Source organism: Anser brachyrhynchus (assembly GCF_964034855.1).
Source record: "Anser brachyrhynchus genome assembly, chromosome: 8".
Classification (NCBI taxonomy): Eukaryota; Metazoa; Chordata; class Aves; order Anseriformes; family Anatidae; genus Anser; species Anser brachyrhynchus.
Window position 1 is genome coordinate 23,352,661 of NC_137702.1, and position 12,621 is coordinate 23,365,281.

General features: G+C 40.6%; 1 protein-coding gene across 6 annotated transcripts in view; it reads left to right on the plus strand.

Moving 5' to 3' along the window:
- Positions 1-12,621, plus strand: part of DNM3 (dynamin 3) — a 180,827-nt gene that overhangs the window by 146,882 nt on the left and 21,324 nt on the right. For all 6 annotated transcript variants that reach the window (XR_013954166.1, XR_013954167.1, XM_080601703.1 and 3 more), the window contains one exon: positions 9,037-9,201. Coding sequence is in view for 4 of the 6 variants with exons in the window: in XM_080601703.1 (XP_080457829.1) it covers positions 9,037-9,201 (165 nt within the window). In the remaining 2 variants the exon portion in view is untranslated. The remainder of the gene's footprint in view (positions 1-9,036; positions 9,202-12,621) is intronic.

Here is a 12,621-nt window from a genome sequence, read left to right on the forward strand (position 1 = left end):
CTCCCTTCCCCTTTCCTTCCTCCCTCCCTCCCCCTCCACTGTCAGCCTGGCTGAGGAAAAGTCAAATAACGTACGACTGTGTTCCTTGGCATCCCGACTGCAATTTCCCTTTAGGGGCTTCAGACTTGAGAATGGGAGGTTTTAAATCTTGCTGATTCGTGCTATTCCAGCAAGCATATGTGTGAGGGGAAAGAACAATGCGAGTTCAAAACAGAAATTGCGAGTGAGAGAAATCGTTGCTGCTAAATCAGGTGTTGCAGAGGCCAGTGGAAAAATCGGGCTCTAAGAAAAGTAGGAAATGGCTTTGTTTAGAGCTGGGAAGGTTAATGAGAACGAACTAGAAAGTGCTCTCTGTGTATTCAGCCCCCGAGGATTTGAGCGAAGTTAGAGGGATTTATTTACTGATTAGCCAGACTATACAACTGGCAATAAGATTAAGTGAGGAATTTTGGAACATGCTGACATTTCTTATTTGCATCATTTACTATGGAGATCATTTGTCGGTACTGCACTGAGCTTGTGGTGAAGCAGGGCTTAGTCTGGCCCAGCAGAGACGGATCTGGTACTTCTCATGGCTCGAGGGATGTGGGGGTGAAAACAGTTTAATGTCCTCTTTTGTGTCTCCGAGAGGAAACATCAAGTTTGTCTAGGTGCTTATCAGAGGAGAGTTTCAGAATATTTTCCTAGACATCATTAATTATGGAAGAAAAAAAGTGCAGTTATAGGTGACACATTGCATTAGATAACTAAAAAATAAAAGGCAAGGCTGTAATTTATCGAGCCCCTGCATTGGATACTGTACAGAACTGCCCCTCTGCAAGGCCTCCCCCAAGTCCTTCCCTCCCAGGATGCACAGAGATGTGCATGCTGCCTTTTCCTCTATTCCCATCTGTTTAGGCCAGCCTGGAAAGCTGGAAGAAATGGAAGGAAACCAAAGAATAAGAGCTTGGTAACAGATCTAGGAATAGTATTGTGATTTATTTTTTTTTCTTCTGGGTTCCTGCCTCTCAAATGACCACATTTAGTGGAAAAACATGCAGCTCTCCTCTGCTACACACATAGACGCAAAAAGTCTTAAGCTGTATTTTAAATACTTAGTCTTGAGCAATGTGTTTTCCCTCACCAAGCCACCCTCCACACACTGAGCACTTAACGTTCCTCTTCCTAACCCCACGAGGTAAGATGGCTCCTTGTCCCTAATGGGATCCTCCAGCCAAAGCTGGTGCATTGCTGCTGGAACTAGGAGAGTTTTGTTTGTCGCCCTCTGATGCTCGATTACTGCTAAGTAAAAGTCCTCAGTATCAATCATTTCTGCAGAGTTTTGGAGAACAATCTTTTAGGAATGGTTTTGGTAAGAAGGAGAATAACAGATGAATGGCAAGGTGTTATTTCAGTCTTTGTGAGTACTGTTGCTACTTCTCTGATCAGCATCATAGGTGATTAATTCTCTGTTTTTCTACTTTCATCTTCTCCAGCAGAAGCTCCAAGGCTTCTGTTTGCTTTCCTTTGCAGGGGAGCTGCATACAGCAGTCAGTAGCTCTAATCCTCAGATGTCTGGCTGGTGCCTTCACCCATCGATCACCTTCTCTCACAGCAGTCTCTCATGATTCTGTTCCCTTTATAATTAATGTTTGCTGCTGTTTCAGGCTATTGTCTTTGGGAATTTGTTTTGTGTATTTTGTAACAAATGCACAATAAATTTCCACATGAACATCTTCTGTGCTAATCATCACACTTGAAGTTTTTATCATCATGTCTTGAATTCCTGGGTAAGTCACCACTATTTGAGACATCCCAAGATCCACTGACCTCTTCTACACTGAAATAATGGCAAATACTATGCCAGTGATATCTCACATCTAGATTTTTTTTTTCAAATGTGCTCCTATAAATATGAGGCACTTCATGTGTTGTTATGACAAGGAAATTCTTTGACTGAAAAGTTTGCAAATTCCAAAGTAGTATTTGTTTTATAAACAAAGGTGCTGTTTTCCTTATGCCAGCCTCTTTCTGCTTTTGCTTGTCCAGCAGTCTGTTCTGAAAGGCATGAAGCAGCTGTTGGCCCTGAATCAAAACTTGCAGTGCAGGGAGGGTTATGTAAAAGTCCTTTGTGTGAGAGATGTACATGGCAGCAAATGGTGAAATTGGAGTACAGATTCTTTGAGGGGATTTTGCTATTCACAGCAATGTTTTATTTGTTATTTACTTTGTAAAGAACAAAAAGGAAAGTAGAAGGTGTCATTGGATTATTTTTTTTTTTTGCATTCTCAGAAATGCTCGCTCCTGTTGCAGTAATTGCAGTGTTGTTGCAGTTTGTAATTTCATGCTGCTTTGCACCCAGTATCACCCAACGGATGGAAGGGCTGCAAGAAGTTGTTTTCTGCTTCCCCTATCCCAGGGCAGGATCTCTGTATGCAGGCCATTTCTGAGGGATGCTGGCCTAACCTGAGGAGAAGACTGTAGCTCCCCTAGTCCATCTACTTCTGTGCTTCACTGACCTTACCGTGTAACATTTTCAAAATGTCGGTTTGACATCTTTTCCTGTCCATCTCAGGCAATCATCTCTCCCCTTCCACAGAAGTTCATTCTGAAGTCACTAGTCCCAGCTGATCCTAGTTTTTTCTTTCAACTAATATTCTGCAGAGCCCTGTACATCCTCCTCAGTTGTTTCCTCTGATCACTCTTAAAATGTGCCACAAATTCCTGGTAGTGTAATAACCAGAATTGGATACACAATTCTTGTACTGATTTCATAATAGCAGGACATTGTCAACTAATACTCTGTTTATATTCCACTGCAGATGCAGTTCCATTTCTGCTGAACAGCTACTTAAGTGGCCATTCTCATGCTGTGTGTTTATAACTGATTTATTCCTGCCTAAGTAAAATATGTTCTATTCATAATGGATTTCATTTAGATTTTTAAACTCTTTCTCCAGATCATTGGGAATTCTGCTCCTGTCATCTAACGTATTTACTACGTTCCCGTCTCCTTACTTCTCATCTGTAAGTGTAATAATCACAGGCTGTAATCCACTGTCCTGAGCATTAAGGCATTAATAAGCACATTAAATAATACATCCCACATGAAGTCCCCTGATAGAGTTTTCCAGTTTGACAGTGAACCATCAACAGCTTTTCTACGGAAACGTGTGTCCAACCAGTGATTGCAGAGGGAGCACACTTCCCGTAATGAAAACATCACGAGGTGGTGCCAAAAAGCTTTACCAAAGACCAAGACATGTGGCATCTGATGTTACAGCTGTAAGATCTGAATCTCTGCTCTAAAATGAAATGGGACTGAGTTGACGTTATTAGTTGTCAACCTTGTTGATTGTTGCCTGTCTTTTTCTTCGTCGTGCTTAAAACTAGATCATTTGTTTCAGACTTACCAGGTCTAGGCTGGTCCTTAATTCACTGCCTCTTCTTTTTAAAGACTCTACAAGAACTTCAGCTGCACAAAGTCCTGAAGAAAAAGAAAATGGCGAAGTTTACAAAAATTACCCTAAATGCTTATGGACTGTAAGACAAAAATTACTCCAAACGTGTCAGAGTTCTGGTAATTTATCATCCCTTTCAGTCTCATAGTTTCAATCAGTTTCTTGATTGAAGAAGGCAGGGAGAGAGCCTAATGCAGATTTTGAACGTTTGGGATCATTAACATCGTGTAAATGTCTGGGGACCTGTGTGTGGATTCAGCAGAAGGTTTTAGCTAATGGTCTGTGCTATACAATGTCTGTGAGCACAAAGAACCCAAGTAGACGATTGTTGAAACAAATCCAGCTAGTTAAATACTCTGAATCAAATCAAGCTCGGCTGCGTCTGTCTTCTGTGTGGGTACGAAGTGAGACGGATCGCGTAGAAGGGAAAGCGGGATCCTAACCTCTGTTTGAAGCAGTTCAAGGCTGCTAATGAGAGCATCATTGCTGAAAGGGGCAGCCCATGGGTGGCTCAGTAAAGGCAACAGCAGTTCCCAGTCAGGAGATGCTGAAAGCGTGAAGAGAGTGGCAAAGCTGCCCTCTGCGAGGCAAAAGGCCAGCTTCCAAGCTGCTTGGGAAATGTTCTGCTGCTGCTGCTGGCTTCGTTGTAAACGCACAAAAATAATGTATTGTCATTTACTTGTGGTTCCTTCCAGTAAGAAAACCTCACTGTGTGAAGCCGTCATGTGGTTTCAGCAGTCCTCTGGCAAAAGGCACACTGTGTACAGCAGAGAGCATCTTAGCTGAATTGTATCTACAGCTTCAGACTGCAGTGAGGAGACAATATCAGGAATCGGTTGAAGAGACTTAAGAAAAGGCAGGGGGTTAGGACAACTGCAATTTTCCGAGTGTTGGTGCATTAAAGAAAAACCCTGCTTGGACAGGAATAGCTAAAACAGGTTCAGCAGCTGTAAATTCAAACATAAATGCAGTCTGGAGGGAATGACTCATTTTCAGGTTGTTGTTATAAACTTGCATCTGTAGATAAAAGATAGGAAAGTAGCTTTTAAATGATGGGTTTCTCCCAACAGTTGTGGATTTATTTCACAGCGTACGGAGCACTGGTTTGCTGCTGCTTTGGCTTTTACCCTTTCGCCAGTCACCTTCCTGTCTGCTTCCTCTCAGTCATTTTTAATGGAATGCCTTTTTGATTACATAAAATTGGTTGATACACTGCTCTAATGAAAATGCTAGACAAATGCTCCTTTTTGGAACTGACATCAGGAATGTTATACAAGACATTCTTAAATATGCTGGCAGCTGCCCTGAGTGTAATGAAATCATGGAAATTAGAAGTATTGCTCTCTCTGTGTGGCCAGCTCAGGACTGTTTTCAGTACGTTACCCGGTTTTGCTGTGAATTTCACAAGGAATTACTTTTCCTGAAATTTTCTTGGGACGCTCTGCAACGTGCTTATAATTCCCTCAATCAGAAAAATTATCCTGATATTCTGAAGTACTATTCCTTTTTTAGGATTGCGTGTAATTACGTCTGCCTCCTTCCTTTTGCACCACGTTAAGTCATTTCTTGCACCAGGAAGTTTACAGTCTTGAGAAGACTGATAACTCTTCTGGTAGCAATGCACGTGTAGGGTGAAATCCTTTCCCACTGCAGCCAGCACGAAAATTCCCACAAACTGAAGTGGTTTGAATTTCACATGCGATTTTTAGACTTCTCTTGTGTGACACGTTAATCCTTAATATGTTTTTAGTACAGAAGGGTGTTTTTAGCACAGTAGCAATGATGCAGACTTCGTGTTTTGCTAGCAGCTTTTCATGCAAGGATTATAAGACAGCTTATGAAAGGTGAGACCTGCTGCAGAGCGTAAGGAATAGGTTTTATTTTCATTCTTGTAAGTGCAGAGAAAGCAGACAGAAAGGACTGTCTCCTTACCTCTGAGGCAATGTGTACACGTGTATAAACAAAAGCACCATCCTGGCTTCCATGCTACCTTCTCCTGTGTTGTTTCACCTATTGTTTGTCTGTACCTTTGGTGTATTTTCATCAGATATTCTGAGCTTTGCTTTTCCCAGATTAATCTCATTTTCTTTATCTGATTTTTAGCTCTCAATTATTCCGTAGTCTCTTTGTTGTAGGTTTACAGAAGTTCCTAAAGTAACTGCAGTTGTGTTGGTTTGAAATAATAATAATCTGTTCCTGACAACAATTATTAGCAGTATTAAGAATCAACTGAATGAAAACAGCCCAGATTCGTATCTATTTGTGTTAACATTTGCTCTTGGAATCAGCAAGTTCTGGCTCAAGGATGAGGACCACTGAAAGGGGCCTGTGGCTGCCCCATGCCTGGGGAAAGGAGGCATAGAAACCCACTTCCAACTTTGATTCTCCTATTCCATTCAGCATGCCGAGGTGGGTATCGCTTGGCCTCCTCTCCAGTGTATGCCAGCACGCTGTGGGATGTGCAGGAAGCTCTGCTGTTTGTCAAGAGAAGGCCCGGACGGTGTTTGGAGATGGTGGCAGGGTTGTGCGACTGCCTGGTTGCTCAGACACCTGGGCACTGGATGCACACCAGGAGAATATGCCAGGAAGCTCCTGCAAGGCTGGGTTTCCTTGCTCTTCACTACACTAGCAAATTTTCAGCCTGTAAGCGTTTGTTTCTCGGCAAATTACAATATTTTCTGAGGAAGACTGTGGAAAGCAGCTGTTCATTTAGTAGCTGTTCGTTAAAATAACCCAACAAGCTGTTGGTGATCAGGTACCGTCCTGGGGGTTGTTTTGGTCACTCGGTTGCGGACTGCTTTTCTCTCTGAACTACGCTGAGAAAGCAGTAGTCTGAAAACACGGGACATACTGCTTGGTCCTCAATAAGATAAGGGCTTGAAACGTTTGGTGTTGACTTGAAATTTAGTTTATCAGCAGTCAGAGAGATGTGAGGGTTTTCTATGTGCTCTGGTTTGGATTTATGTGTTGCAACTGACTTGAAAATGCCTTTCTAGACTGCACAGGGGCACGCACTCGGGCTGAGGGGTGTCTTGTGTTGGAGCTACAGTCACCACGATGCTCAGGGAGAAAACTTTCCATTGTGAAAGAATGAAACGTATGTGGAATAGGGTGTCTGCATCACTTCTATCTTGTGATGCCCAGCATTACCAGGCAGCCTCATTCTCAAATGTTGGCACAGAGAAAAGCCTGATAACTTTTATCGGTGTGCTACAGTAGCAGGGAGATCTGTTAGAAGCAACATTTCTGGTGTATGAAAAACACTCACATCAAGGTGGTTTCTAGCATGACAAGCCTTCGGCTGAGATGGCAAGTCTTTAAGAATACTAAGGCCAGAAGCTTTTGCAATAAATTACTGTAAACTCATGAAAGATTGATCTTTTTTGTTTTTTAGACAAAATAAATCAGCAGTATATACTCAGCTCCGTTACAGTCTCAATCAAGACCTGGACTTGTGAAGTACTAACCACTTTCTGTAAATGTCACCTATGAGCCTGTATGTAAAAGGTTAAATGTTCGCAGACTTATTACCCCTTGCCTTAAAGATCAGAGACAAATTACTATTTTTACTTTACATTCTCTTGATGAGGATAATGATAAACATCTGTCACTTCGCTGCTCAGCCAGCTAAGAATCCTATTGCAATCTGTAATTTAAATAAGGGGGGGAACACACCGAAGAAGTAAAAATACACGGACGAACTGTACTTTATATAGACAATAAAGGCAAAAAGAAAGAGCATACAAATCCGTGGCAACTGGCAAAGGGGAATTTTCTGCCTGCAGTTACTTGCCTAAAATCTGTGGTTATATGATAAGTATATGATTTTCTATTTATTTGGTATTTCACAAGGAAAATTCAACTAGTTTAGTTTCAAACGTGGAGGCTAAGGAACATACTCAATCTGTATGCTGTGACACTTAAGCATGTGAAGGTTATTAACAAAATGATTAAGGTCTATAGGGTAGTGTGTCTACTGTCGTTACAGAATTGAAAAGCGTTTTCATCAAGAGCTCTTCCAGTGTCCTCCACAGTCCCAACATTTTTAGGAAGCACTGCTAATTATTTTTCAAGTCCTTAGATTAGCTGTTTTTCCAGTACTTCATATGTAAATAAGAACAATCTGGTCTGTTGAGGCTGTTATAACTTGTTCTTTTACACACATTTAGTTTTGTTTTTAAATGGTATATTGGATCTTATGTCATAATAAAATTAGAAGTTAACAAACAACTGTCACAATTTCATTTAGATCAGACAGATTAAGGCATAGTTTATAAGAAGGAAATAAGATGTGATCTACCTGCTAATGCTGCATGAGCGTTAGGACGTGAAACTAGGAATTGCTGTGTGGCTTAGTAAGAATGGTTTTTTGTGCAAGGAGAGGCCTCTTTGGTGCTCTTCTAGCTCCAGTGGTCTTTTACTAATGGGCTGGCAATGAATTTCAGTGGGTCAAGGAATCAGTAAAGTGCCAGTGACATGCAAATTTCAGCTAAATGCTGTGTTGTAAAAGGTGTTGTGCTGATAGCGGTAAGCCTGGCTGGTATATAACTAGTTTTTGTTACTAGTTTATTCGTTTTTGCACGTAATTTCTGCTTCCTTGTGTTATGCTTCCAGCTACCCACAGAACGGGTTTAGATTTTATAGTCCATGCTCGTACGGCTTAAGGGCTCATTTTCTTCGTTTTCAGGGAGAAGTATTATATGTCAGAGTTTGTGGAAAGGACATTGTTCTTTTGACTTTCCAGGTTGAAATTTAATTCTTTTGGCGTCTTTGAGCCTCGGAAAGCAGTTTGATTTTTGCCAAAGGGATACTGTTCTTTTATTTTTAAGTTTCCTTGGTTTTGTACAGGCCAGACTGAAGCAAAGCGCATACTTTTTAGCTTCCAGTTAAAGTTCCTGGTATTTTCTTTAATTAGGTCAGCTGTTTACATACAAAGAAGTTTTTTTTCTCTCCAATGAAAAAGAGATCTCTAATATATAAACCAGCCTATGTTATGCTGAGCCTTGAGCACTGGAACCAGTGATGGTTTTGCTGTTATCCTTCATAAATCCTTTGTTTATATAGGTGCTATTCACATCTAAAAAGTTTGACGCTGAATTGCAGAATTTGTCACAACTGAGTCAGCCTTAAGAAACAACGATGTTTTTTACCCATAGGAGTGTAAAATTCAATATCCAGACTTACAGCACTGCTTTATTGCATGAGTCAGGCTGGCTGAATCTGAATGGTAAAAAATAATAATAATAGTTGTTAATAAATATTGCAGCAAGTGATCTGAGATGATTTCTTGGGGTTTCATTTACCTTCACACATCTTTGTCCAAAAATGTTCCTTAATATAAATTACAATTTGTGTGGAAATATATAATGCACTCTGTGAAAACGATCTTGCCTCTTATATTGCATTAACCTCTAAAATTCCAGATTTCATTATGTTAAAACATTAAACAGGTTGGTACTTCATATTTTAACCTCCAGTCATTCTGTGTACAAGTTGTGTTGCCAGATAACTACAGTTTAAGTCCATTTTGTTCCCAATGTATTTCCAGTTTGCTGCAGTCTGAAAGACTTGACTTTTCCTTTTTTCTTCCATGCAGACTGAAAATGATGAGAATGGCCAAGCGGACAATTTTTCAATGGACCCCCAGTTGGAGAGGCAGGTGGAGACGATTCGAAATCTGGTGGACTCCTACATGTCTATTATCAACAAATGCATCCGCGATTTGATACCGAAAACAATTATGCACCTTATGATCAATAATGTAAGTAACAGCCAAGTTTCTGAGTTATTTTATGTCTGCCAAATCTCTTATGCTCATACAAACACATTTCTTGAATAGAGCAGCATCAAGAGCACATATTAAAGAGAACACCCTCCCATAAGTGTCACATTCTAAAACAAAATATTCCACTCTTCTTTAGTAGTGTGACGTCCTGCAGCCTTCTGAAAGTCTGGCACAGTGTTCTGAGAAGTTATTCCAGCATGCTGAAAGTTGAATTCATTTATGTCTTAATCAGAATATAAGTTATTATTTAAAGGTAAACCAAGGATCCTTTTCTTTTTTCTGTTTTGCTTTTGATATAGTAGGAAAAAAAGGGGTTGGGAGCTCCATCTAGGCAGTCTTTGAGAGCAGCAGAGCTGTGCTTCCTTGATTTTCAGTCTGTAACCCTTTGTCATGGTTTCTTAAAGAAGTTCTTATTTTATTTGGGTTCCTTTATATTTTCAGATTGCCATTTTCAAGGAATAAATCTGTAAGCGTTGGACACTGTTGTTTAGATAAGCTGATGTGGTTGTTTGATTTATTGTGTGTGTCTTTCTTAGATCTGAAGATTATTTGGTTAAAGAAATGGCTCTGAGATATCATTGTTTTTCCACTGCACTAGGATCTCAGCCTTTGTTTTTTGGCAGAGTTCTGAATGGACCTCGTTGAACTGAGCTTGCTATTAGAGCCGTTGCTGCCACGTGAATTAATAGCGGAGCACAGAGATCCTGTTAGTTATGTATAGTGCCTTTTCTGTGGTCTCTCAGGTCATCCAACCGATCAGTTGTTACAAATACAATGTGTTGTAACACAAATCTGGTTAGAAAGGAGCATTTATGTTTGACTTGGAGCCACCTCTAGCCTTAGTCTGATGGATTTCATTAGCCCTGTAGAATTTGTGTTGCACTTAGGTGTTTGGACAGGAAATTTCAATGGGTTTTCCAGGGACATACAATACGAGCAGAATATTTGGAGGAGGACAACAGAGACTCCGTTAACTTCTTTAGGTTTAGGGAAGTCAGACCCCAAATTTCGCTCTAGTCCTGGGTGAGTTTGTGCAGAAGAGTATGGGAATGATGGAGCTGCCTGTTTGTCTCACATACACAGACACACCCTGAAAACAGCCATGGCCTCAAATTTGTAAGGTGAGCAAGTTCCCTCTGCTTTCCCTCTTCTCTTTTCAGATCACAGCTAGCAACTTGCTGCTTCGACCTAGCACAACTTTGGTACCTTTAGAAAGGGCTGTTTTTCATCTCTCATTTCATAAACTGTAGAGTTCAGTGAGCAGATACTTTTGAAAGTTTACATTAAATTTTCTGCCACTCACCTCCTCATATGGAATAGCTTAAGGGTCTCTGAAGTGCTGCTTTACTCAGGAGGAGAATACTGTAAGATTTTGTTCTTTCAATCTCATCAGCTGTTACACTGGTCAAGTCTGCCATGCTGGTTGAGAGTGGCACACAGAAACAGCATCCTTACCACATCATCTGTCTTTCAATTACCTCACAGTCCATAGCTGTGTTTGGGCTTGCTAATGAGCTAAGCCCTACACCTCAATTCTAGAATTTCAATTTGTGGCAAAGAGTCAAAACTTTTAAGAAGACTGTGAAGAACTAAAAACGTTATTGCACTAGTTTCTGTGCAGCATAGGCAGTAAATACCACATTAAACACAAGGTCTGAGATCTAAAAAATCAGAGCTAATAAAAAAAGAAAGAAATGCTTGAATCAAGACTGTTGAGCCAAGCCAAAAGGTTGTGCGAAGACCTGAAAAGCAGTGGAGCCATGAGGGAAGGTGGGTCCTGTTAAGTAGTGCATGTGTTCCTTGGAGTCTTCAAAAGTCCAAGCTATCCACCAGGAGTTAAGTGAAAATATCCTCCCTCCCCCTTACTGATCATATTCTGTACTTTCTGTTGCTCCATCATGTTGCCTCCAAAACTCTGGGAACAAATTGATCCCAAGGAATTTGTTTCCATGACAATTGTAACCTCCCAAGTCCTCCTAGAACTTCCTTTCCACTTTGTGGGCCTGTAAATGAGCACTTATAATTCAGGGGGAAGTATCAGGTTCAAACTCAGTGTACAGAAAATAATTAGATGTGTCCCTCAGCATGTTTTGAGACCTAAAACTAGACCGTTGTATTCCAAATGCATCCCTTATTCTTCCCTTAGGGTGGATGTTGATTACCTTAAAAGAAAATACATTTACCACACAGAACTGCATTGAGTTACCATTAGAAATTCAAACACGCACAAACAAAACACACATTTCAGAATTTTCAGCATTATTTCATGGTGCCTAGGTATCTCAGATTATTCAAGAGGGGTGGTCTTGGAGTAGATAATGTATGCTTCACAAGCAGTGCTGATATTAATCGCAGCTGAGTAGAAAAATGATAAAGTATTTGTTACTACCAACCTTAAGGTTAAGGAACAGATTGTTTTTCCATCTGAGACTTCAATGTCTGTTGTAGCCTGCCCACTGATAAATGAAGGTTCCTTGCAAGCCCATCTCACCCCATTTGGACAGAGTGACAGGGCAGGCTTTGCGGTATTGGTGTTTTGGATGCTGGCTGTGGTTCAGCTTTGACTGCAGGTCTGCGAAAGAAAACATTTTAAACCCTTGCTGTAATTTTTTTTTTAATTTTTTTTTTGAGCAAAGGCATGAAGAAGTGTCACTTTCTCTTTCTTTCCCAAGCCGGAGAAAGTGGCCATCATGGAAGGTCTATATCTTGTAAAGTGCATCCACTTGCAGAAGGAAGGAGATTTGATTCCAGAACTGTCCTTAACACAGCAATCTTCCCTTCCAGAAGGGTTCAGGGAGTTTGAGTTTGTGCTAGTGGCAGGCACGGATCTCTCATGATAATTGTCGCAGGATGATTTTTTTTTTTTCAAACAGATATTTGTGGTTTAACAATGCTTTTACAATCAGCTCTGGCCTTAATCTAATTTTAGGACTTCTTTTTTTTTTTGAAGTGATGCCATTAAAATGCTCATTTCATCGAGTATAATGTGATGCTGTTTAACTCTGATATCTGTTTTTAATGTGGAGTCTTTGGCAATCACGAGGAAAGTAGTGTACTCTGGCTCTTGATCAGTACCATCTACTGAAAAACAGCATGAGACTCATGGAAAATTTTTGCAGGCTTTGCTAAGAGTTTGTGCATCTCCTGTCATACGTGAATGGGAAATGACAGCCAAGCTCAGTCAGTATGGTGTGTTCCCCTGTGAAGTCTGTCCTGGCTTCTTTTCATCATTAGGTGACAAGAAAGGGTCCCACACCTGTGCAGTTTGACTGCTCTTACTGACCTCGTGTGAATGCAAACACTGCTGTAGTCTCATTGTCAGGATTTAGATCAACTAGCACAAACCCATGTGCAAGTGGAGCTCAGGTTTATGTAATCAGAATCCCGGGAATGTAT